The 27459-nt window shown below is 45.4% G+C and overlaps 2 protein-coding genes across 3 annotated transcripts; both read left to right on the top strand.

Annotated features, from left to right (window-relative positions):
* The first annotated feature begins 757 nt into the window (after positions 1–757).
* Positions 758–11558, top strand: limd2 (LIM domain containing 2). Its single transcript, XM_084676531.1, has 4 exons — positions 758–950; positions 7961–8005; positions 8415–8551; positions 8692–11558. Exons 1-4 carry the CDS (start codon positions 948–950, stop codon positions 8849–8851), a joined length of 345 nt encoding a protein of 114 aa, XP_084532657.1. The 5' UTR covers positions 758–947; the 3' UTR covers positions 8852–11558.
* A 1662-nt stretch (positions 11559–13220) lies between these two features.
* map3k3 (mitogen-activated protein kinase kinase kinase 3) lies at positions 13221–26807 on the top strand. Of its 2 annotated transcripts, none has more exons than XM_084678293.1 (17): positions 13221–13454; positions 16435–16536; positions 17013–17134; positions 17339–17388; positions 17737–17836; positions 18054–18167; positions 18580–18664; positions 19605–19738; positions 20019–20092; positions 20212–20279; positions 20509–20604; positions 21284–21445; positions 21587–21735; positions 22846–22977; positions 23134–23263; positions 23446–23623; positions 24530–26807. In XM_084678293.1, exons 2-17 carry the CDS (start codon positions 16533–16535, stop codon positions 24756–24758), a joined length of 1827 nt encoding a protein of 608 aa, XP_084534419.1. In that variant the 5' UTR covers positions 13221–13454; positions 16435–16532; the 3' UTR covers positions 24759–26807. The 2 variants fall into 2 exon arrangements, with proteins under 2 accessions (XP_084534419.1, XP_084534418.1); XM_084678292.1 differs by having other exon boundaries at positions 18541–18664.
* Positions 26808–27459: the final 652 nt, after the last annotated feature.

Below are 27459 nucleotides of genomic sequence, written 5' to 3'. Positions count from 1 at the left end.
CCCTTTCAGTTCTAGATTTAAGTATCTGAGCAGCTGTTTTCAATAAACATATTATGGGTCACCCCTGACTTCACGTCATATACCGTAGTCATGGAACTATCGATGAAGCAAGAGGCTTATTATCCTAGTCTTTTTTTATTATAGTGCTCAAACTATGTACTGATTGAACGTATTCTTTGGGTTGATGAATGAATGAATTGTGCTGTTTTTTTTAGTTATCGTTCAGCGCACCAAATAGTTTTGTTCTCTGGGCATGTCTGACAATCTGTCCTGTGAATATTTGTTAAATTGCAACGGTTTGAAAGTTCAAAACTTAAGGCTATTACAGTTTTGAGTCTGGCAAGATTTCAGCGTCTTATACAACATTTTTATTCACAACTTTGTACGGAAGTCATAGCTAATACAGAAGACAATGTCTGCACACTGCATGTGCCATGTTGGTGCGGCTGTCATTAAATTGTTCGTGATACATCATAAGTATAGCTGTACATTAGGTATAGACCTACTGTATATATCAATCTACTTTATCTGTCTGTTTATCTGTCTCTAATTGAACACACACCAGCATGACATATCGGTTTGTTATAGTTTATTTTCACGGCTTTTATAGAATTTCATATTGTTATTAACGCAAACATATATATTTCGCACTTCATTCGAGAAAATCGTCCAGTTTGGCATTTTTGTTTTGGATGAGAACGAGAGGGTAGCTATACACATTGGACCAATAGCGAGCTACATCCTGCTGATAAAAAATCCTAAAAAAAAAACCGACTCGAAAATCGAGGGGAGGGGTGAGAGCCAAGCAGAGGTAACTCGCCGGGTCTGTGGCAAGCTAATCTAAACGAAGCCTTAAACGGCCCGTCAAACGAATTAAAAGGCAGTCGAGTACAGCAATTTTAGACGAACAAGAGGACGCATTCATTGACGTTAACGACAGGGCAAAGATGGTAAGTGTTTCTTGCCAATTTCTTCCACAGATCTAGCCACAGCACTGTACACCCAGCACATAGCCTAGCTACCCCCCCCCCCCCTCTTCTTTTGTGATGTGATGTCCATTCCCTTAAGCTACCGAGCAATGTCTCGGTCTTTGGCTGCTGTGATGTGAACAGGACCGATTCCTTGTGTAAATAATATCCTGATTATTCGTCAAGTGGGATGATGTGCGACTATGCGGTCAAATACTAGCCAACGTTATCTCTAAAACCAACTCTTTTGTTGTATGATTATCAATAGGCTAGTTGGCTATACTCCTAAAGAAATGATGAGTGAATTGAATATGCTCATGTATTTCTTATATTGTGACCCTATTTACATCACATATTATCAGGTAACCTCAAATAAGTTACGTTGGCTTTGCGTGCAATCTCAACAATAGCAATCAGCCTATCTTGACTTCATTTTAGTGGGGTTATCTATTCGCCCCTGTCACTCAACCTGAGCGGGTGCTTGAAATCAAGGCATTGTCCACTGCTTCCGCGAACAACGTTGACGATTTGTAGATGCATTCGAAAAACATATGGGCTGTCTCACTTTCACTGCTGATTAGGCTACAATTATTGTAATAATGTTTATTTTGACTCGGTAATTGCGTATTTGTCAGGGCACTGTGACATGATAGAGATCGTGAAAATCTATTTTACGGTAACCCAAAAGCAACGGAAATGTATGCTTATAAGACTCCGTTATATACCAGAGATGCTGCCCTTGATTATATCGGGCATCATTTTGTGTACTGTACAGCACCTGATGGCTCCCCAATGTTACGTAAGGTGTGTGGAGCAACTGGATTTTCATCAGGCAGTGTGCAACAAGGAACCCACTTTACAAGATTTCTAGTGTGATTTTGTTGATATTAAGGCTGTAGTCATTCTGCGAGCTTTGCCATAGCCAGATACCTGTGCCAGCAACACTCACGCAGACGCCTTTGTCCAACTATGTCTCCGGTAGTGTTGAGAGAGAGCAGGGAACACACTTCTAAAAACAATCTGGTCTTGTCAAACTAGTTCTCGATCGGCAGCATCCCGGTAATTAAACGTCGTCGGCGTGCTCCTTGTCTGTAATTTATGCCGGTGTTTACTGTGACTTGACACACATGGTTTGCAGACAGATTTACGTCAATGCTGGCGGATTTGAAACTTGATTGGAGTGACGGCTGGTGTCGTGACTTGACTGACTTAGTAGTAATACAGGACTAGCAACACACAACCAATGTTGAGCATTGTTCTCCAATATACTTTGATGGTCAAATATGTTTTTGTTTTGTTTTTCTTTTGCTGGAATAAGTGTATTGGAATTCAATTAAATATGCACACATGTTAATACAAAAGCAGCTTCTCTTCCATTAGGCATGCACAAGGCTAAGACGGATGCATTTAACGGTGAAAAATTGCTTGGCTTTAATTCCAAATAGCAGCCGTTCATATCCCCTCCAGGTGCACGTCATCAAGGTTTGGCAACCTCAAGAGAAGATTTTCTTTCTGGTTCAATACCCTCGGTCCTGCAATCGGTGAATTAATGCGGATGATCTGATAATTTTATTGATTCAGGGGTGTCTGATAACCAGTCGTGTAAAAAAAATAAAAAATAAAGAATCTCTTTGTTGTGTAATGAGTCCCAAATACAGTCGCTACCAGATATAAATCATAGCCAGTAAAAGATGACAAAAGATTATAATCCAATAATCATGTTTTATTGCTTCGGTAGAATGTAAGGGACTTCATTCATGCAGAATTATGGGATTTATTCAAGCTTTCCCGACCAAACTTTTGTCTTTGTTTGTGACAAATAGTGAGTCTGAAGAGTGCTGTAGGCTTACATGACTGAAGGATTTACATCTTTGAATGTGGTTAGATTGAAGTTCCTGTTAATTTGCATCACAGTTTCATAATGCTTGACCCACAACTGTTTTATTTGTTTCAACAGTTTGCAAGTAAAGGTCATTTCAACACAAAACCTTTTTCAAAACGCTGCTTCCTCCATCAAATAGTAATGAAAATGGCAGTTGATAATTGACCAAGATCAGCCACTTTTTCTTGTGAAACGTTCACTCCAGACGAACTCTTTCCAGGGGCCTCACACTTCTTTAACGTCAGCCCCTGCTATGTCAATAAAGCCTGCAAGCTGAAAGGACAACAGGGCTCCTGGAAGAGTAGACACATTTGCATTCATTTTTGTCAACACGATGGGGCATGTCATCTTGAATTCCTTCCAGAGGCTTTGGTGGAAAAAATATTCTCTTCCCCCCCTCGTGTGATAACATCTGATCAGATGCTGAAGGCTACGTTGTCTTCAGTAAATATGCCAGGTATCAGAAACCTTTTGGGTACATGTATGTTCAAGCCAATACAGCCTCCAGGTTTTACACAAAGCCTAACCTGTTAGAACTTGAGACTGAATGGGGTCTCTTGAACATGCAGTACACATGCCTAAGCACAGGTTCATACAGGTGGCAAAAGTTCTTACCTGGAAGCATGAATATAACTTTCCTATGATTTGTATGTGGTGCATTTACTGCAGACATAGAAAACTATGGAGACTTTGGCAGCTCTTTCAGCAAAATAAGTTTACGTTAGATAAGACGTGGGCCTCTGAAATAACACTTGCTTGTGATGTATGCAAGTTAGAAAGGGGCCACGTGTGAGAAAGTGGAAGTCCAGACCAAGCCTGAGAAAGGTCTGGTGTCCCAGCTGAGAACTCAGATCTCAGCCTTCAGGAACCTTGCTACACAGGTTTCACATCCTGTGTAGGGGCAATCTTACGACGCGTTGTCTGTCTGTCTGTCTCACTAGTCACACCACCCCCAGCCAGCTCACAGGAAATGGCCTGCAGTCATGTCGAATGGAAGAAGCGGTTTCATGTCAGTTGTCAATATAACCACCAGCTATAAAATGCAGACTACGTTCGGTACTACATTGTATCATTTGTATTATATTCGTTTTTTGGCAGATTGTAAGTCGTACATAGTGTTGTTGAGGGAAAGACGTTAACAAAGGAGGAAGTTGTTTGCTTGTGTGCGTTTTGTTTGGTCCTTAACATCCCACACACTCGGCTCACTTGAAGTTAGCAGACTAGAAAAGCCTTCAATCTGCTGACCAGCTAGTTTCACCCTGATCTTCTACCCTTAAATGTGTCAAAACATTTCATGAAGCAAGGGTTTCTCTCTGCACTCAGCTGCAAAGCAGTCATCCATGTACCCACCACATGTTTGTTTCTGTGGTGTTCCCCTGAGAACTGCACACGGTTTCTCAGAGAGCCTGTCTCATGTTCATGTTGGGGGGAGAGACAGACACTCGCATCTGATCCCCACCCTGCAGTTACCGTCTTCTCAGTGAGACATGGCCCTTGTTGCGTTTTGATGCCGTTTTAATCCGTCCCTCTGTCTCTCTATCAAGGGGACGAGGCGGTGATCACGGTTCTAAAAATATCACATGACACCATGAAAGACGTGGTGAAATGAACGACCACTGACGTTTGTCAGCACCCAGGCCCCTTCTCTCCATGTAGGGCCAGTTGCACCCTTCAGGTTCAGACTGGACACTGTCACGAAGCCTGAACAGATCAGGCCCTTCTTCACTGTGTTCAGCAGTCCAAAGACCAGAGTCTCTGGTAATATTCCAGAGTGGTGCTGTAACACTACTAAAAGTGAGGGATTAGCTACTTAAAGTTACTCTTTTTTGTAAACACGTTTGGTCTGGTTTATGGTCTGGAGAAGAGGATGCTGACCTGTCTCCAGTTTATGAGTATTTCCGTGTTTAGAGTAGTCTAAAGGCCTACAAGGCTTTGAAGGTGGAGGTCCCTCTGGCTACCTCTGTCCCCTCTGATCTCAGCCCCTGCTCTAATGTCGAGGGCAAAACGCAATGGGGATTTGTCTCGGTAAAACAATAAGAGGATCTTCAGCATGGAGAGGGAGAGTCATAAGTTACCACGGTGAGGCTTTAAGAATCAAACAGGTCCTAAAGAATTCTCGCTTACATACTTACATACATAAAACGTACAGTGAGACATTCGCTCGAGCCTTCGGTGCATGGTATTTTAGGGACAGTTTCCATTTTCATTAATAACTGTTTTCTGTGTGGCTATGAGATTGAAGGTTAAGTGCTGACGTCACCAAGCAACAACTGAGCCTCTCTTGCTGAAAAAGGAGACTGATCTTTTGCACAATCTGTGAAAGCAAGCATTTCTTTGTTCGCTAAGAGCCCTCCAAATATGGTTGCACCTTCTAAACATAGGCAGCCTGCACCAAATTATGATGCAACTGAATCTCTGTGTCAACAATCATAGGCACATCAAGGCCTCTTATTTTTCTGACTTGTTTTAATCCCATATTGTTGTAAATTTTTGATGGTGTTCGTGGCCCTAGATTACACAGGACAGCCTCTGTTCTGTTAGTTCCTCTTGATGTTGGTTCGGCTGTAAGCACTGATGGTTATGCCCATATATGGACCTAATCAAGAGCAATAAGATTCTCCCATGTTAAGCAGCAGGGTGGCAGTTGACTGGGCCTGTATCTAGGTCTCCCTCCCCAGATAGACAGCCAAACACAGGAAGTTGGGTGTCATTACAACTTCCTGCTTAAACGCTAGCTTTTTGGGAAGGGATGTCGTGCATCTTGTGTACAAATATGGCAACAGAAGACAGATGGCCATGGTGAAGCCTTCCAGGATTTGTGTGTGTGTGTGTGTGTGTGTCTTGACGTGGCATCTAATCCGGTTTCATTTTTGTATACAAGAGCCCGTTGCCCCTGCCTTGTGAGGTTGGTCTGTGATGGAGGGGAATGTTAAATGTTGCTGACGTGTTCTGCTCAAGTTGTGGTCCGATTCTGCAACAGGACAAGTGTGTGTGTGAAACCCATTACCTTGCATAAACTGATTGCCCAGAGTTGTCACCTGAGTAGATGTTGCGCTTTTTGCCTTTACACACTGCAAATCTCCATACCATGAGAGGGGCCTTTGCTCTGGAACCAGTTTTAGGAAGACTTTCAGGAAACAGGAAGTAGACTTGGCTTGCTACACCAAGCGACCAAGTATGCAAGCTTTGCACCAACAGACCCAGTGGAGGCTAAATGAGTGTAATGAGGAAGAGAGGATGGTGATTGCATCTTCAGGAAGCTGTTGTGCTCCCATGAGAAAATTAGCCCGCTGAAATGTCTTCCTGATCTTAGATATGGAAGCTATAATCCTCCCCCCCCTCCCCTCCTCCCGCTCTCCCACTCCCATTCACCAATCCTTCCATTCTTCTATTCTAGATGTCTCATGCTGCCTGATGTCAGACATGTGAGCTTGACCTGTTGGGACCATGAGGTCAGGCTGTCCCAGATGATAGACAGGCTGCACAAGGACACTCCTCCTTCCCCCATGTCCTCCATCCCTCCGTTTGTTTCACAGCCGTAACGCCGTCTGGCATAGGGGAGAAATGTGACCGGTGTGTGTGTGTTTAAGGGATATGGCGCACCTCACGACACTGAGCACGCTAATGGCAACAATTTGTTTAGTGCTGCATAATTGAATCGTTGGTTGGTCTGATGTGTCACTCGCCAGGGATTTTGTCTGGTCAACATGTCTCGGAGCTGAATTATGTTTGTCTTTGGTGCGATTACGTGTTTTCCTAGTTTCAGTGTGCGTGCGTGTTTGTGTGTAGGGTGGTGTACGACTACATGAAAGGGTTGTAGTTGTCTCCGATGTGGAGGCCTCACTAAAAGGTTTCGTTAAACCGCCCCTCCCTCCCCCCAGCCCCCTTACATAATCAGGTTTTAGTGAAGTCTGCAGTGGACTTTCCCCTCCTAAACAGAGAGAGAGAGAGAGACGGGGAGAGAGAAACAGGGAGAGAGAGCCTGAGCGAGAGAGACAGGGAGAGAGAGCTTGAGCGAGAGAGAGAGCGAGAGAGACAGGGAGAGAGAGCGTGAGCGAGAGAGACAGGGAGAGAGCGCCCTTCTGCACACTGCCTCAGTGCCTGTCACCAGCGTGCGGAGCCTCAATGTGCCTGGCTTTCTCCAGCCCTCATTATCCACCCAAACAAACTGTTAGTCCGGCCTGACGACATGGTCATAGACGTAACCATGGAGACACGGCCCGAGGTTCCTGAGGGCATTCCATCCTTACGGATGGTTCCCTTCGCCAGGTGTGTCACAGGTGAGAAGGCTGGAAGCAAAACACATTTGACCGATGTTTTGACCCCTCCCTGCCCAGTAATTTTTCTCTTTTTTGTTGTTGTTTTGGATGAAGATTTGAGATCACAGACCCTCTTCATGTAGTGACTCTACCATGATCTGGGAGGACGACAGCTGTGTGTGTAAGAGCTCTGCCTCAGGCTCCTCTTTGATAACAGGGCAGCCGCACACGCTTTTATTACAAGGCTAATGCTCGTCCGGAAAGGAATTGAGGTTTTTGAACAGCACTTTTCAGTCCGAGCTCGTAAAATATCTCCCTTCTTCTGGTGCCTGCGTTTTGACTTTGATTTATTTATTTATTTTTTTCTCGCAGTTTGGATTCCACAGTATGTGGAACGTGCATCAGAACACACAGTATGATGGAGCTGTGCTCGCTCTCCTAGTGTTGGCCTGTGAGTGCAGTTGTAGAGCAGCCAGTGAGTGGCGCCTAGCTGGGCTGACACGCTCCGACAGAAGGCTCCTGATCCCCTCACTGTGCCGGCCGCAGACAGATGGAGCGACCAGGATAGAGAGGCCGACAGAGGGGAGAGGCAGAGATGAAAGGGAATGACGGGATGGAATGACATGAAACGAGGATGGGGAAAGTTGGTTTTAGAGTGACTGGGGTGAGGATGGCAGTTGGTCGCTTCGCACTGTCTGCCTGTGCAAATTGTGTAACATTGGTGATGTGCAATGTTGATGTTTCCGGCATTTTGACTACTGTATTTAGCGTGTGCGCGCGTGTGTGTGTTTGCGTGTGTGTGTGTGTGTAGAGGTCAAAATAAACATATTTGCTTTTTTCTTCTCCTTTAGGACAACCGAAACACCCCTGAAGAGAAACCGGTCCAACGCTCTAAAGTAAATATACCTTCATTATACAACCTCATTATACAAGCACTCCACTCTGCTTCGTAGGGCTGCTTGTAGGTTCCCCTGTCCACCTGTCTCCATCTCAGCCACTGTTCACCCTCAGACTGGTCACAGCATAGTGCAGACTGCACCAAGACCTCTGTTCATTCTGAGACACTCACAGGCCCTGTCGGTCATACCACAGATACGACTGAACATGCAGTATTTCCCAAACACAAGTTGGTCTCAGCCAAACCTGGAGGCTGTTCCACAAATCCAGTTTACTGAATAAGCCAGGCTCATGCCGGGGAAAGTAACCGACACAAGCCTGGCTTATTCTGCTAACTGGCTTGATGGCCACAGTCCCCAGCTCTCTGGAAGCCTAGTTTTGAGTGTTTTATGCTTTCCCTGCGTCCAGTCCTTCAGCTTCAAGACTCAAAAGGAAGTATGCTCGTCCTGCGACAAGACGGTCTACCCCATGGAGAGACTGGTTGCCAACAACCTGATCTTCCACAGCACCTGCTTCTGCTGCAAGCACTGCAACACCAAACTCAGGTTGGGGCACGTACACCAACAAATAATGTCAATGTATTAACTCATCTGACACAGACACACACAGCAATAACTTTTTTGCACACATCTTAACCCCCCCCCCCCCCCCCCCTCCCCTCCAACCTTCGATTCCTGTTTTGCAGCCTTGGCACTTACGCGGCCCTACAGGGTGAATTCTACTGCAAGCCTCACTTCCAGCAGCTTTTCAAAAGCAAAGGCAACTACGACGAGGGCTTTGGGCGCAAACAGCACAAGGAGCTGTGGGCCTCAAAGGAGGCGGAGAAAATACCCAAGACCGCATAACCCCGTCTGCCTGCGTTGTCCTGACCATCCGGTCCCTCTCCCCTCGCCCATCTCACCCATCTTCCTCTCTCCGCCTTCACCCCGCCATTTTGAACAAACGCACATCACATGGCACACCATGAAAAATGAACACACACACACACACATAGGCACCCACTAAATGATGCGACCTGCTTGAAACGTCAGATGGTGAGGTGTTTTAATCTTGATTTCAATTGAGCGCATATCATTATCTTTCAATCATTTTATTTTCCATTTCCTCTTGGGAAATGTTTGTTGATGGTGACCAAACACCTTCTCCACCAGCCAGTGTTACATTTCTGCTGGAAGTGGGAAGTGAAATCTTAAACGTTTTACTTTTTTTCCAAAAATATTTTTTATTTAAATTCTTTTTTTTTCTGACCAGTTGCACCCTTCTTGCTTAGTGTCGTAAGGAAATGGTATGCTCAGGAGAACTCATTGTTAAATGTGAAGTTCTAGATCTGTAGGCATACCTCTGTACAGTAGCGGAGCATACATTTACGGCCAACCTTCTGAGGGGGTTTATTTGACTCTTCTACTTCCTATCTTTCCGATTGTTACTTAAAAATGGATCCACCGTGTTTTGACTGAGCAGTTCTCTAGTGGCCATGTTGTTAGTTGATCAGGGTTTTTGAAATCTGAGAAACAAACCTGGAACACAGTACTGTGTATAAATAACAATCGCACATAATGGCAAACTCCTGCTTGTCCTCTCACACACCCATTTCATTTTATATTTTGTAAAAATATTTTGTTTTCGTTCCTGTGATCTGAATGGGCTGTCTGGTGTGATGCGCATGTTAGTTGTCTTGAGTCTCAGACTCGCCTTGTTACTGTACTAACCTCTCGTTTTAAATGTGCTTCATTGACTCATATCACTCTTTGTGTACATGCTGAGTCTGACTGATGTCATGCTGAAAGCTACTTTTACCAGAGCTATATGGCTGGAATATTAATGGGTTTTAAATGTCCTATTTTGGGTATGAGAAGTATCTCATAGGTTTATCTGTACATATAGGTGTAGTTTGTACTTAGTGAACATATCACACTATAATGTACTCAGTCTTGCGCATATGACCATGCATGACCACCAGGCAAGACGTTTTTACAAGGAACAGCTTCACAGGAATCCCAACCATCACTCACTTTAGTGCTACTTCCAGCCCCTACAGTTATGTTATTTTTATTATTTAGGGATGTATTTTGCTCTGCCAGTATGTAAACCAACCTAGACTTCACTCTAACATACCGTCTTATCTTGATGTGACATCACATCGTTCCACATAATCTTCTTTCGTAGAAACTTATGGTTCGTATCACTTTCACTAACAATAACTTTTTTTCTTCTTTTTTGGGTCAGTACTTACCTGGGCCCTCTATGTTTCGAGTGTTTAGCTGTCTAGAAGAACCGGAGCCTGTTCTTTCAGGGCTGGCGAAGACCAAGGCCTCTTAGAGTTTTAAGAGCCGAGTTTAGAACAGTGTATTCTGAACCTCTGCATGGAGCTCCCCCTACTGGTAGAAGTGGGGAAGTGATTGGCCAGTCAAACAGGAGGTCGGTTTGGAGGTTGGTTTAACGTTAGTTCTGTGGACATTTTGATTATGTGAAGACACCTAGCCAAAAGTGCAAACTTAAGCAGACCACAGTTGGTTATTAATATCATTCGTTATTATTATTTTCCAAGAATTAAAACGACTCAATTTCATAAAAGTAAAACGTATCAAATGTCACTTGACACTTGAATTACACAAAATATATTTTGTGGCTGAAAGTTTACTGTGAATGAAACATGCTGTGCAGAATAGACAATAAACTGAGGAAGAGGAATACATAACTTTTGTAAAGAAAAGCCTTAGAAATGAGTAACGACCATATTTGTTTTCCAAACAAAACTTTAATTCAGTGCATTTTGTGCAGAACTACCACCACCTTCTACATACTCTAACTTCTACCTTCTCACTTGTCAAATAAAAATGCTTATGCTTGCTTTATATTCAGTTAGAGCAGTGGGCACTGGAGGTCACAGGAGGGCAGGCATTCTGGCTGCATGCATTTACCCACTTTCTAAAGCCCCTTACTGAATTTTCCATATTTGAACTAATTGAGGTTTTCTATTTGTCTTTATCATCTGAGTTCATGCCTGTCCTCGGTCGTCGTCGGTAACCAAGAACACAAAAACACTGTGTCCATATCACCTGTTCTGTACGAGCAGAACGCGAAGGTACTAACGCATCATCTGTGAATTAACTTTTGTTTTCTAAGAGACACGAAAGAGGAACGAGAACCGTGTTCCTGTGTTCTACAAGTCATCTAGTGTACTAAATTTAACGTAACTTCGTTTTGGTTTTTCAATTCAAGAGTCACTGTTGTCCATAATTGATACGAGATTTAAATGTATGCATCTTATTGAAAATGTATTCGATATAAACTTGACTTGTGGAATGAGGTGGCCTTACAGCAGAAGGCCAACGGGCCGTGTGCTGTCTCCTCTCTTTCATTACTTCAGGATGTAGTTAATGTTGTGCTGGTAGAAGAATATGATCATAAAATGTGAACCCTGCTACACACACGCACACACACACAATCAGATGTATAATGTCTGTTCATTTTCTTTCCATAGTTTTTTATTTTAATTTTTTTACATGCTTTTTGGAGAAAAATAAATAAAGATGCTGGTGTTGACTCAGACTAATGTGGTGTGGTGTGGTGCTTTTCTTAAAATGTAGACTGAACCTCAGAAGTCTAGAGTGTACTATGGTCTAGGCTATATTAGACCTACAAACCTTTCAAATAATTGCGTGGTGTTTTTACCCAAGATTATGCAAAGATCTAAATGTAAAAAGACTAAGATTACTCGAGAAGGTGGATGGGAATGTTGTTCTCCATTGTGAACCGTAAGGGGCCCCACACTCAACTATGATTTGTAGAGTCCTGTATAATGTAGATGACTACGTCATAACTGTGTACATTTGGTTTCGAGTCCATTTTTTTAACGCGCCAGTAATATCGTGCGCGCCTCTGCGCGCTACCCGGGGCGATTTATCGGCAGAGAACAGCGCGCTCCCGAGAGGGCACGGCATAAATCTAGTTACTGTAACCGTACAACATACACTGGGGACTTATTTACGGCGCTACAATGATATAAGTTTGAACATTTATAAACACAAGCAATCATGGTAAGGCGTTGAACAATACTAAGCACTTGGATTATACATTTCCTCTTTTCGATGGAAGCGCCAAGAGGGGTTCCGGAGACGATTTTTTTCTGTCAGGAAATTGGACGCATTAAAGATATTTTACTTTGTGTTGGCGGGCATACGGACTTATTTTTTGCTGATCGTCCTGAATTAAACAATTCGTCTGATAAGTTGGTGTAGGCCTATGTCGGTAACTTCTTTTGTTTGTAAAAGCAGCGTTTTTCACTTCTACGGAGTTTTTGCTCGAGTTGCAATAAGCTGCGGGGAAATGAGTAAGGCTACTGACTTATAGTGTACTGTATTCTGTGTAGTCCATAAACACTGCAAGATTTTCCACCGGTATTATGTCAACCAAATATTTCGTTGTTCCTTCTTAAGCTTTGAATTTGTATATATATGAATATAAAAAAAACGTTTTCGGTACGCTTGTTGGGATTCAATAATCCGTCACCCACCATGTTGTGGCTTTAACCACTTTCCCCTAAACTTTCTTTTGTTATAATATGATCTAGACGACAGCGCTACAATAGAAACGGGTGACGATAAGCTATACATATATGAATAGCGTATTATGTTTTGCATGTAACTGAAGCTACATGTTTGGAGTGAAACGTGCATAATTCGAAAGTGGAAATCTGCAAACTTAGCAGGAAAAGAGGCCATCAAAATCACGGAAATCGCTTGGTCTTTTTCTGGGGTGTTCTGTTACAAATGGATTTCATAAAGGCAACCAGGCTATTGTTACACCTTTTGTATTCCATTTCATAAACGTCCACGTGCATTTTTTTTTATTGGAGATGTCTTTGATATTCTTGTAAGACTCTTTGCCTTTTGTTCATTTTTCCATTCCATTCTGTAACATAAAGAGATGCCATCTGACATCTGTTTTATTGTTTGGGAAAAGGAGCATCTTGGATGTTATGGTGACGCAGGCTTGACATTGCTCTTTTTTGGGATGTATTTTAACACTGTCTAAAGTAGGCATTGTAATCAGACTAGTTGGCTCTTTCGTTGAACGGGATACAGAGTAACACTCGGTGTGATGGAAAAATAGAAGGGGTCACTATTAGTGGAAAGTATTTGTATGCGCTACACCCTACCAACTTTAAGGCAGCGTGCACAATTGCCCCCCCCCCCCCCCACACCTGTGGGTCGTCCACACCATGGCATCCACAACATCACTCAGCATCTCGGGGTTGTATGAGTGACATGACATCACTGTGGGATTTAAAGACGAGGATGCCGAAGTGGGGTTAACGGCTGAGCGCATCCTGTCTGCTGAGCGACCTGTTTTTTCAGCGAGATATAGAGGCCAACATCCTACAGTAGACGGCGCTTTCCATCATCGCCCCGGCCTTGCCCTCGACAGAGGTCACGAGGGCCACAGGTGAGAAAGCATGCACGCCTCCAAGTCTTCTGTTAACACTGCTGCTAACATTTGCTGCTAATGAAAAGAATGAAAAGTGTCTGCTTATTGACAGTTTTCAATTGTCAATTCAGCCTCCTTATTTTGCTTGTATATTCTATGATTTATTACACAGTTGTTTTACCAACGAAAGTAATTTAAAAATGTATATATATTTATACTAAAAAAGGAGATGTGGTCAGACTCATTTCTGATTCACTATAAACACACAACTCAGAGCCTAATAAGGTCGGCTGTTATACAAGGCCGCCTGCACCATCATTCACACAGGCTGCTATAATGCGAGGTGCACACCTCCCTACAAACTTCAACAGTAAAAAAAAAAAAAAAAGCCTTGCACTGCAGCTGCTTGTACAGCCCGTCGCCCTAACCAGGAACCCTTGAGCCTCTTAAACAAGTAAGAGGCGTCAGGCCAGGGGCAGTTCTGGGGGATTTTTGATGTAAGACACAGACTCCAGATGCACTACCAGTCTGAGACAGAGCAAGGACCGTGTCTGGGAAAAACAGCCATAGACCAAACACCTCAAAGCAGGCAGAAAGTGGTGGTGGAGGGGGGGTAGGAGGGAAGGAAAATCCATGTAAATCCTGCTAGTCCTGGAAATGTGATTCAAGGAAAATAAAGCATGGACAGCTGACTGTGCTGGTAGTGTGGCCATCTCTCCTCGCTGAATTCCTCACATTCCACTGAGAAGGTCATTAAAATCAGGAGAGTGGAGGAGCAATGAGATAAAGAGGTAGACAGAGAAACCAGTCAATGGGCTACTGAGATATCATACAAACATGTTTTGCACACATAGTGTTTCCGGTGGACTATGGAGCTATGGAAAATGTGCTATAGGTAGTTCGATTATGCTCATACAATACAATACTTAACACAATATTTTGAACAACATTTTAAATTAAACTGAAATTCTGAACTGAAAAAACGGATTTATTTCCAAAACATTTTCAATCATTTTCTTTGTATATACAATTTAGTTAACGCCGTTCAAGCGATTTCTGTGAATGCAGTGAATGCACGCATGACGCAGGGCAGAGTAAGTCGCGTGCTGGTAGCTCAACCAATAGTATCAAACGGACGTCATAAAAAAAAAATATTGCCATAACTCTACGATACATATTGTAAAAATGTTGTATTGCGATATATTGTTCCACAATATATTGTTACACCCTTAGTAGGAAGTGTTGAGGGTAGATATTAGAGGATAAAAAATAATTCCAGCTTTCTTTAAACGGACAAGCGTGAGAGACGGGGCTCAGACACCATGGTAACTAGTAACTACAGACACCATGGTAACTGGTAACTACAGACACCATGGTAACTGGTAACTACAGACACCATGGTAACTAGTAACTACAGACACCATGGTAACTAGTAACTACAGACACCATGGTAACTGGTAACTACAGACACCATGGTAACTGGTAACTACAGACACCATGGTAACTGGTAACTACAGACACCATGGTAACTGGTAACTACAGACACCATGGTAGCTGGTAACTACAGACACCATGGTAACTGGTAACTACAGACACCATGGTAACTGGTAACTACAGACGGACATGCCTGACATCCCAGTGGGTGATTATTAAGCAGAAATCCAGTGAGCCACTGATGTGTTGCAGGTGTTGCTGCTGCCACTTGTAGAGTCACACCCTGTGACCGGGGCATTCCTGCCACCTCTGTTGCCCACCGTCTTCCCACATCCATAGTTTGACATGCCCTCCTCCTACACCTTGTCTCTGGTGTCCCACCCTGGGGCCTTGAGGAGTTGAAGGCTGGGCTTCTGGGAATATGAATTTCACCTCAGTGTTACTACAGGGAGCAGGGGAGCTCTCTGTTCAGTTCTTTGTGTGGGACGCTTGCCTGAGCTCGCTTCGGGTCACGACGAGGTGGCTTCAGGTGGCTTGTGTCTATGCTGAGCTCTGGTCTCTGTTGTGTCTGAGATCATTTTGATCCTGACAGGACCTTATTGATTCGGTAGATGCTGGGCAGGGATGGCTTAGAGGCTAATACCATTAGGAGTGATGCAGTTTTTCCGTAGAGAGACCAAACTCCCTTTTGATATAGTATGACCACCAGGCTGCTTAGTCGGTGCACGGTCCTTAAGTATAAAGGATGTACTGTCTTGGAAAGAAAGTACATTGACTGGCAAATCCATATTATTTTGCTGCTAAATTGTCTTGCCACAGCTTGGCCACTAACTTTAAAAATGTAATATTCATAATGTTATTAATCAAGCAAATCATACCACTAAAGGAAAAGGCTTACTTGTCACCATGAATACCTTGGTGGAAATACCCCCACAAATCTAGGAAAAATGGATGTTTGGCACAGAACAGGCTGTGAATAAAATGATATTGCTCTCTTACTATTAACCATGCAGTTATGACATGGTTGAGTGAGTGTTTCATGGCTCATGCGCTCTGAGAAGTTAAACACTGGCAGCCTTTTTAAATGGCAAAATATTCCCAGTAAAACCCTTTTTGTGTAGTAACCTTTGCCAGATCTGTGAGTACCGAGGCATCTTGAGTTTCAGACCTTTTCAACTCTCGCTCTTTCTTACGGGCAAAGTTTCCCACTCCCTGTCTTACTATGCACATACCCACTTGGAGCATTTTTTAAATTGTAGTTTTCCGTTCATCCAGGCCTCTTCTTCCCAAAAAAGCAGGAAGATTTCATGTTCCCGCTTGGCTTTGCGTGCCCACAGTGTGAGAAATGGTTGTTTCAATGGAATAAAAATAAGTTGTCTGTGCTGTATGTCACAATGCACCCTATGTATCAGTGCTGCTTTGTTGTTTCCAAAGATGCCTTTACTATTCTCATGCAGATCACAAACATTATGACGATGGTAAAGATGATGGTGATGAAGAGAAGAAAGAGGAGGGCATAAAAACGTATTTCCTTTTAACTAACGACGAGGGTTGTTTCTTCCAGCTGCATGCTGTTGATGGGTGCTGGCACTGCAGAAGGAAGTCTCTAAAGGCGGCTGGCAAAGACACCGTACACAGAACGTATACACACACATCGCCAACATGAGTAAGTATCCCGTGTGATTAGATGGATTTCTTGACCATCACATGGACAGTACGTCTATAGACGCATTTACAGATTGAAACACACACACACACACACAGTCCTACACCATCCCCAGGCCGTAGCCTGTGTTAAATTGTGCTCCAGGCGCTGTTGGGTGAAGGTTGGTTTTCAGTGTTATGGAGACATGGGCCTGGATCTTTCTCCTGCTCTGAAACTGTGTGATGTCGCTCCAATCAACACAAACTGAATATTTTCCTTTCGTGAGCTAACACAGCCGAGACAGGGCCAGCTCAGAGATCAAACGTGGGAATAGGAATATCCAGAACACCTCCGTTTTCTCCCTGCCGCAGCGCACTCAACGTGGCTTCGGTTAAAGACGACTAACTAATTGTCTGCCTACATCTTATCGTGTGGAACTAAGTGGAACACCTTTAGGTGACCGCCTCTCTCCCTGTGTCTTTGCCCGCCCTGTGTAGATGAGAGACAGGCTCTCCACTCTATAATGAAGGACCTGGTGGCCCTGCAGATGACGAGGCGCCAGCCTTTGCCCTCCCATGACACGGGCAAGCCCAAGACGCCCACGCCCACCACCAGACAGGTACCCCCCCCCGCCCCTCTCGCGTCGAACCAACCCTGTAGGAGTGTCCTTTTAATAGTTTGACATTTACAAGATAGGGACTCTATTACAAATTATTTTCATGACCTCGCTTCATGACCTCACTCCATGACCTCACTTCATGACCTCACTTCGTGACCTCACTTGAATCCTCTACCTAATCTCGTCATGGGCTTTGTTTCACAGATTCCACAGGATGATGTCAGAATCAAGTTTGAGTTCTGTGGAGAGAGGAGGTGAGTTCGCGACAGGAACGTGTTTTTGAATGAGTGGCGCGTGGGCGTGAATTCAGTCGTGTCATTGGTCAACAGGACAGAGGCGGGTCAACGCCGCTCAAACACACAGTGTCCTTTCAGACTGAAACGCAGACTTGGGAGAGAATGGAAAAGGGAAAGGACTGTGGTTTAGCTGCGGCTGCCAGATCAAACCACAGTTATGCTAGGTGTGCTTAGTGAAACCTGCACATGCTGGAAACTAGATCCGTGTGTGTGTATGTCTTTTTGCATATGTAAAGACATATTCATTTCCTGTCTCTTCCTGGATCAGCTTGTCTGTCTATCTGAAATCCATGCTTATGTGTGCAGGATCCTGATGTTTGGCCGACCTGTGCAGTTTGAGGAAATACAGCAGAAAGTCAAAACCGTTTTTGGCCAACAGTTAGACTTGCACTATATGAATAATGAGGTAATACTAACCTTCTTCTTTCCCATTGCTTGTTGTTCCCTAAAATCTCAAAACATTTAGATGAATATAAACAAATACACGTGTACGTATACGCATAAAGTATAATTCACAGTATAAATAAAGGCTGTAGTTGCAAAGACGTGTCCTCGTAGAGGCCCAGTGTCCAGAGCCTTGTCTGCTCCCAGCTGAGACGTCTGTCCTGCTTGTGTGCTCCCAGCTGTCCATCCCGCTGCGCGCGCAGGACGACCTGGACAAGGCCATCGACCTGCTGGACCGCAGCTCCAACATGAAGAGCATTAAGATCCTGCTGCTGATGCAGGAGCAGGCCAACGTAAGACACACACACACATATACACGTACACACACACATGTATACACACAGACACACACACATATACACACAGACACACAGACACACACACATATACACACAGACACATATGCACACACACAGACACATATGCACACACACAGACACACACACAGTCACATATGCACACAGACACACACACAGACACTTATGCACACACACAGACACACACACACAGACACACAGACACACACACACAGACACACAGTACAGAAATTACCCATGAATGTGTGTCCGATTATGCATGCTCCTGTGTGTGTGTGTGTGTGTGTCTGTGTGTGTGTGTGTGTGTGTTAACCAGATGTGTACTCTGTCCCTGTGTCTTCCTGGACAGGTGTCTTCTTCTTCTTCTCACTCGACGGTGGCCAAGCAGGTGAGGATCAAAGCCTCCCAGTCCACAGGTGATGTCAGCACCGCGTACCAGGCCTCAGAACCTAGGGGGCGCCACCTTTCCACCAGTAAGTAGTCCCCTTCAGCCGACTGCTTCGGTTGCGTACGATACAGTTAGTATCCTTGGTCTTTCTGGAAGTACTCGGTTTGTTAGTTATGTTAGAAAGCTCTCTCTTGGAAGTCGCTTTGGATAAAAGCGTGTGCTAAATGAATACAAGTAAATGTATAAAGCAGGAAGGGAAGTGCCCTTGTTCTGCTTAGAATGTACGATACAGAAGTAGAATGTATGATAGTGAAGTAGTAATACTTTGTCAATCATGTTCTGTTTGTTTTTGGTTGTGTCATATATCCGCTGCACTCTCTCATTTGATTCCTCGTGCTCTCTCGCCTCGCACTCTCTTTCTCTCTGCTCTCTCTCTGCTCTCTCTTTGGTTTCCCCTTTCTCTCTCTGTCTGCTCTCTCCCTCTCTCTTTCTCTGCTCTTTCTATCTGCTCTCTCTCTCCCTCTCTCTCTCTCTCCCTCCCTCTCTCCTTCTCTGGTTGTTGTTCTACTGACTTCCTCTCTTAGCTGTGGGTCCTCTTCCTTTTCCTGTCCACCATCACTGGCTTCTCTACAATGGCCTGCTGGCCACCAGCCAATCAGATTTCAAGACACTATTAGCATGGCAGGCCAGTGGCCTGGTTTAGAATCGCTGGTTGTTTTGGTGGGAGAGGAGAGACGGAGGGAAGCTGTAAAAACCCTCAGTAGATCCTTGCCTCGAGCAGAATGACATTTTAAACAATCCCTGCATTCATGCTTCACTCTGTTCACTCTGAGTCTACACGCCCGGCGTGTGTTTTGATTCAGTCCACGGTGAAGATGCAAATCTCATCCTACTCCAGGCGCTCTGCTATTGTGGATTGTGCTTCACCAGGACTACCTTTGAGTGTGCAACTTACTGACTCACACAAGGTTCTCTGTGGTAGTCTCCCCCCCTCCCTAACCACCTCCCCCTGCTCTCTGTCCCAGGCTCTCAGAACACTGGCCGCAGCTCTCCACCCCCTGGCTACGTCCCGGAGCGACAGCAGAGGATCGCCCGCCAGGGCTCCTACACCAGCATCAACAGCGAGGGGGAGTTCATCCCCGAGACCATCGACCAGTGTGTGAGTCATCAGGGCTCATGTGGACACACACACACACACGCACACTCTCCACACACACACACACACGCACACTCTCCACACACACACACACACACACACTCTCCACACACACACACACACACACACGCACACTCTCCACACACACACACACGCACACTCTCCATACAAACACACACACGCACAATCCCCCCACACACACGCTTACTCATGTTTCCGTTGTACATGCTGTCCAGTGTTTGCACGTAACACATCCCTCTCTATGTCTCGGGGCTCTGTGCAGGTTCTGGATCCTTGGAGCAGCGCAGAGAACTCAGTGTCTGGCAGCTGCCAATCTCTGGACAGCAGCTCAGACAGGTGAGCTGGGGAGAGGCGCGTCTTACATGGGCGGGGTTATGAAGCCTGTGTGTTTAGTATGCACTCCCGGACGCAGTTATGCACCTCTCACTCTCTCTCCACCTCTTTCCTCCCCCCAGCCCTTCCCTAAGGAAATCACGCATGCACAGAGCCAAGAGCTACCCTGATAACAGGCAGGAGTGCTCAGGTGGGTGCCAAGATTGCACAAGAATGACTCCCGGTAACATCGTCAATCACCAGCCCTTAGCAACAGTCCTGGACCATACTTAAGCTCTTGGCAACAAATCAACAGTATATTACTAGGCAACAGAACACAGCAACAAAACAGTCGACTGGCTTTACATGGATGCTGTGTGACTCAACCCAAGTTGTGTTGTGGCCCAGCTGACCTTTGACCTTTGACTTGTGTCCCTCAGACCGGGAGAACCACGTTTATGACAAGGTGGTGGGGAAGGGAGGAACCTACCCCCGCCGCTACCACGTCTCCCTGCACCACAAGGACCACAGTGAAGGTAGTCCTGCACCTCATCACCTCTTCCCTCTTTAGGCATCCCACTGGTCTGCCTCTTACTCTGCCTCTCACTCTGCCTTTTACCCTGCCTCTTACTCTGCCTCTCACTCTGCCTCTCACTCTGCCTCTCACTCTGCCTCTTACCCTACCTCTTACCCTGCCTCTTACCCTGCCTCTTTCCCTACCTCTTACTCTACCTCTTACCCTGCCTCTTACCCTGCCTCTTACTCTGCCTCTCACTCTGCCTCTCACTCTGCCTATTACCCTGCCTCTTACTCTGCCTATTACCCTGCCTCTTACCCTGCCTCTTACTCTGCCTCTTACCCTACCTCTTACCCTGCCTCTACCCTGCCTCTTTCCCTACCTCTTACCCTGCCTCTTACCCTGCCCCTCACTCTGCCTCTGACCCTACCTTTTACCCTGCCTCTCACTCTGCCTATTACCCTGCCTCTTACTCTGCCTATTACCCTGCCTCTTACCCTGCCTCTTACTCTGCCTCTTACCCTACCTCTTACCCTGCCTCTACCCTGCCTCTTTCCCTACCTCTTACCCTGCCTCTTACCCTGCCCCTCACTCTGCCTCTGACCCTACCTTTTACCCTGCCTCTTACTCTGCCTCTTACCCTGCCTCTTACCCTACCTCTTACCCTGCCTCTTACCCTGCCTCTGCTCTTCCACCAGGTCGACGAACATTCCCACGGATTCGTCGTCCCCAAGGCAACTTGTTCACGCTGGTCCCGTCCCGCCGCTCCCTCAACGGCAGCGAGGAGAGCCTGGGCAGCTGGCAGTTGGTGGACGCCCAGGGCAGACTCCGCCCACAGGAGCGCCCAGTGGCCCACAAGTGTAAAGTCCTGACGTGTCTTACAGCCGTCCTTCTCTCTCGCTCGCTCTTATCATGGACGTCATCAAGGACAAAAGCGTTTTCGAACACGTGATAAGGGCCCTTCTGTGAGGTCAGCTGACATGTCTGTGTTCTCCCTCCAGCCCCCAGCGCTCCGGTGACGTGGCGACGAGGCAAGCTGCTGGGCCAGGGTGCCTTTGGGAGGGTCTACCTGTGCTACGATGTGGACACGGGCCGGGAGTTGGCTGCTAAGCAGGTCCAGTTTGACCCTGACAGCCCTGAAACTAGCAAGGTGAGAGCACAGTCATTTAACAAGCACCAAACATGTGTTGGCTACTGGTCACAAAGAATGGTGTCAAATCAAACCAAGGATTATTTGTTGTGTATTCAAACAGAAAGCAATTGTTGACTGGTCGATGATTAACGACGAGTCTAGTGGTTAGGCCTGAGCACCTTTCATCTGGAGCGATGTCAACAATGAGGTTATTTGCTCTGCAATGTTGACTTTCTAAAAGACTGTTGGAATGCAGTGTGTTACGAAAGTAAACTTCACTCAGTTTTAGTTACTATTTAGGTTATTAACCGTTAAAACCAAAACAGGCAGATATGTGAATAATCTGATTGAATTGTTTGTCTGATTCCCTCGCGTATCCCTTGAATCCCGACTGGGAATGCTCTCCGTTGCCGAGAAGACCGAAAGAAAGAATTTATTCCACAGATTTTCTTTCCTCTCTCGTCCCCCCTCTCTTTAATGTGTTTTCCTGTCAGCCACAGAGAGACAGAGAAAACATGCAGTGTCACTTCCTGTATCTGAGTGGACTGTGTGTGTGTGTGTGTGTGGGGGGGGGAACAAGTTAAAAGAGGGGGCGAGAGAGCAGGCCTCCTATAGCCCCTCACCCTCCTCCAGCCCCTTCAGGCCCCTCAGTCTGCAGAGGATGTTAATCAGTTGTTGTTGTTTTTATCTATTTAGTTGGGCTTTGTGTTGGGGATACTTTGTTTATCGCTGCTTTTCCCTCTTCCGCTCTCTTTTGCTGTTGCTCAATCTCTGTCTTTGTCCCTGTGAATTGACCTCTGTGGCCACATAGTCTGAGGTAAACTCAGGAACTGCTTTTGAGGAACTGGACTGTTACAACTCCTGTACTTGATACGGCCGGCCGGCTCTGCTCTGACATACTTTTCTCCTTCTTAGCTGTGTTGGTTTGTTGTGGATTTTATGGCTTCAGAAACCTACAAATTGTTATTGGGAATGTTTTTGGGTTGCAGTTGGAATTTCGAGGTGTCGTTTTTTTGTTATCGTGGACTTATGTGCAGAGTTTTGGCAGTTGTTTATTTGTTGGATTTTACCCTTATTTCCTCTATTTGTCTTTCATCACATATCTTATTTGTTTTTTGTTTTCTGTAGGAGGTGAGCGCTCTGGAGTGTGAGATCCAGTTGCTGAAGAACCTCCACCACGAGCGTATTGTCCAGTACTACGGCTGTCTCAGAGACCGCAACGAGAAGACTCTCACCATCTTCATGGAGTACATGCCAGGGGTGAGTGAGTCAGTCAGAACTGGCCCGCGCCACACCGCTGAAGGGATCCGCTCAGCGTTACAGCACATCAGTGGGCTTCAACCCCAGACTCCTGTAAACGTTGGTACCCTGTTCACTGGAGGATGGGCCGTAAACTCTGCATTTTCTGTCTCTTAGGGCTCAGTCAAAGACCAGCTGAAGGCCTATGGAGCGCTGACAGAGAATGTGACCCGGAAGTACACCCGGCAGATCCTGGAGGGCATGTCCTATCTCCATAGCAACATGATTGTTCATAGGGACATTAAAGGTACGTCTTTCAGTGCCCATCTCGGAAAGCTGTCATTAAAAGCAGACCTGAACAACACGGCTGATAGCAATTAAAAAAGGATTACTGCATCCAGCTTGAGAACGTACAGTTTGTAAAATACAAGGAGAGGGATTGGTTATTTGAGAGACACATGACGTGACGCCCAACTTTTCCGTGCTCAGGTGCCAACATTCTGCGAGATTCAGCGGGAAATGTAAAGCTGGGAGATTTTGGCGCCAGCAAGAGATTGCAGACCATCTGTATGTCTGGCACGGGCATCCGCTCTGTCACCGGCACCCCCTACTGGATGAGTCCGGAAGTGATCAGTGGAGAGGGGTACGGCAGGAAGGCCGATGTCTGGTAAGATGAAGCCAGATCTGCCACCACTGTGTCCAATGGCCTTTAATAGACTTGCATTTAGTGGGAGGAATGGTTGTAAACAGGTCTTGTTTGTGACTTTACAATATTTCCTCAGTCGCTTAAGCTTCTCTAAGACATTTTTATGAGCTATGCAGGTTCTGTTTACTTGAGACGGTGTGGGAGTTTCTTGAGTAGTGGAATCAAAAGGGAAGTAGGGTTTATGTATTTAACAGCTTATTGCTTCTAAATAAGGAAACGTATTTTCTTGATAGGAAAAAATCACTTATTTTTAAGGGGAAAAGGTCTATATTTAATCAGTGAAGTAGATGTGCTGCCACACTCCCCACGTAGTGAGAGTGGGATGGGCCCACCTGCTTCCCAGGGATTCCCCTGTGCAATGCGATTGGGTGGCAGCCCGTCAGGCGAGGGATGTGATTGGGTAAGAGCCAGCCAGTCGGCTCATAACAGGGGTCGGAATGTTCCAAGCTCCCATCCCCTGAGAGGACCCGGGCAAGGAGAACTGGAGCAGGCCAGGGAGGGGTTAGAGGACTGGGGCTCCACACCCCCTCCCCACTGCAAGCCCCCCAGCTGCGTCTGAAATGAAGTACTGAAGAGGCCCCCTACTGCCAGCAATAGCACAGTTTAATTGTCAACAGTGAGGAGGGGAAAAAAGGGAAAAAGTTTCCACCAAAACATTCCAGTGGAGCTTGGGAGCAGATCAGCAGAACGCTGTGCTGTCTGTGCCTGCAGGGGGGTACAGGAACAGCAGCTCTTACTTTATTTCTTCTACTAAACGGGACGTTTTATTCCGATAACTTTGTTGCGATTTTCAACAAAAGCTGTGTGTTGAGTATCGTTGTAGAATAAGCTGGTGTTTGCTTATGGCCTTGTGTTGTCTTTCTCCAGGAGTCTAGGCTGTACCGTGGTGGAAATGCTCACTGAGAAACCGCCCTGGGCAGAATACGAGGCCATGGCGGCCATCTTTAAGATCGCCACTCAGCCGACCAAACCCATACTGCCCTCGAACACCTCTGACCACACCCGGGACTTCATCCACCGCATCTTCGTGGAGGCAAAGCACCGGCCCAGCGCTGAGGAGTTGCTTAGGCACCCCTTCTCCCAGATCCTGTGCTGAGGCGGTCAGAGACGGCAAGCTCTCCTCGCGACCCGCCGCACAGACAAGCAGGCTCACTGACTTAAAAACTGCGGGGGGGGTCTCCTTCTTCAGGAGACTCCTTAGAGCAGACACATCTCATCCACACTCCCGGGTCATTCCATTATCAGCTCTGTGGTTGCTATTGACAATCGTAGGCGATGTGTTTTCTTGACAACCCTCACCAGTGCTTTATTTGGTCTGAGTGCCTCCTATCACCAGGGGGCGCCACGCGACCTGTGATTCCCCCGACTGACTGGGATTGAGGGGCAAATCCTTGTGCCTCAACAACGTCCGTTGCTTTAGTGTTCCGTAGAGAGAACACACACTCCAAATGTGTCTTAAATGCACCAAAGTGTCCTCTCGCGCGTTTACATTCTCCAGACGGTCTGCCTTGGCTGAGATCTCTGAGGTAACTGTTTAACCTGGGACTCCGCCTCAGCTTGCGCTGAATACTGTCTCAAGGAGCAGGTCCCACTGGCCACCACAGTGCCTTGACGTGCTAAACCCCTCTTATGCACTACTCACAGTGTTACTGCGAACGGACAGTATTTCCCTCTCCTTCCGTCCTTAAAACTGTTTGCGATGTTGACAAGACTCACTCTAATAGACCTCCGAGTTAACCTCATGTTACCTTGACAGTTTATATTGACGATAGCTATGCCTTAATGTTTTACCCTCTACTGCAGTACATCGAAACGGTGATTGCTGCTTAGATTGTACCAAAGAAGAAGAATGGCGTGAGATTCAATCACGGGGGGGCTTCATGTATTTGAGACCATACAATGAGACTGATGATATCATCTGCTACTCATTAACTGAGGAATACAATCCTAAAGCATTATGTATAGTCTTTTGCTGTTGGCTTTGCCAGTCAGTATACTGTTCATCTGGCTTGGAAGCACTCCCATTTAGGATTCCTTTTAATCAGATGCACTTTTATGTAAAATACGAACAACGTTCTCGTTCTGCCTGCCAAATTTCCTTCTTTTTACAGGTTTATTTCACTTTTATTTATATCCCTGTGTCCATTCAATTAGATTTTTACATACAAATATATATGTATAAATATATTTTTTATATATTGTCTCTGTAAAGACCATTTGAAATCAAATGATGCTTTGTAGGTATATGAGAAATGATGTGGTCAAGTGATAAACTGTGGAAGCAGCTGGTTTTGCAGAGATTATGAAATTAGGGTTTATAATGTAAGTAAACAACTGGGTGGAAAATAAGCTCTGTCTGTCCCACCTAATCACTTTTTCTACAGCAAGATTTTTTCAAATATATGTTTCAGCTTCCTCGCTTTATTTCAGGCATGCACGTTTGTATTGGAACCCTTCTGTTAGGAAATCTCATGCAGACTACGGGCTAGAAGACATTTCAGTCTTGTTTTAACACAAGAACGATTTAAACAATTTGGTATTCAATATGATAAGTGTAGAATGAGGAGGAAAGAATGAGGAGGAAAGCTGTAATGTACCAACATGTTGTCGCTAGAGCCGTCGGTCCACGCATCGAGATCGAGGTGGCAGAGTGTGTGAGAAAGCTAACAGCACAGGAGAGTGTTCTGTAGGAGTGTAAAGCCGGTGTTCCGCCCAGCATGACGACTTTGTTTAGCTCAGGGTTCAAAGACTAGTGTCTGGCCCCTACAATACTTTTAGAAACAAACTCCCTCATGTCTCACTTGGTCTGGTTTGAAATCCTTTACTTGCCCTTTATATTTCTGTATCTTAAAACGTTGGATAGATGAGCAGATGTCATGTGGCTGCTACATGCTAAAGGCAGCTAAAATCAATTCAGTATTGAAAGTGGTCCTATTTTGGAAAAAAGCCAAACATTTGAATGAACCCTGGGGTAAGCAAATGACTACAAGCTAGATGTTTAGAAATATAAATGATTATGTATCATGACAGGATTTGCAGTGCAAAGTCCAGTGTATCAAATTTATTTACAATGAAAAAGAATGGTCTTTTATATATTGTTGAGTGCCTACTTTCAAAAGCAAATAAATTGTTTTTGTTTCTGGTCTTTAAGTTTCCTATCTTGTTGTTTATGACCAGGTCTCTCTGTCTCTGTCTCTCTTTCTCTCTCTCTCTGGGCTTGTGTGTCCAACAGGCCAACAGGATTGGGCCCAGTCAACTAAACAAAGGAGTACGTCATTCAATGGAGCTCATTGTAGGAACTAAGAATCAACTTGATTTACGCATTTTTATTTCTCTCCAGAGCTCTGCCAACCTACACTATGTGGCCATAAGATGGAAGACAGTTTTTTTTTTTTTTTTACTTAACAAAGGTTTCTGTTCTTGAACTGATGCCACATGAGGATGGATGGTAGATCTTAGTTTATTGCTTTGTTTTTTTCCAGCAACTACATGTACGCTGTCCCTTCCCTTTGCTGGTGAAAGCCAAGTCCCATTTTTCCTTAATGAAATGCTTGGTCGAATGACCCCAAATGCACTCCCAAAGCATCCACAAACAAGTCAATCAACTGCTGTCCGGATGAACGTTTGGTTGGTTTCAGGGCATGTCTGCATCACATGCCCAGCAGTGCGAGGGCAGCTGAAGAGGGTGGATAGACTCATTGTGTCCTCTCTGTGCTGGGTTAGGAGCGGATCAAGTAGCTAACAGACATCTGTCCAGTTGCTGTCATTTGGCATTCAACTCCATGCTGATGGTCTTT

This window comes from Hypomesus nipponensis, chromosome 17 (assembly GCF_054491055.1).
Source record: "Hypomesus nipponensis isolate SF chromosome 17, ASM5449105v1, whole genome shotgun sequence".
Taxonomy (NCBI): Eukaryota; Metazoa; Chordata; class Actinopteri; order Osmeriformes; family Osmeridae; genus Hypomesus; species Hypomesus nipponensis.
Note: the sequence above shows the minus strand (reverse complement) of the source record. Positions and strands in the feature narration are given on the sequence as shown.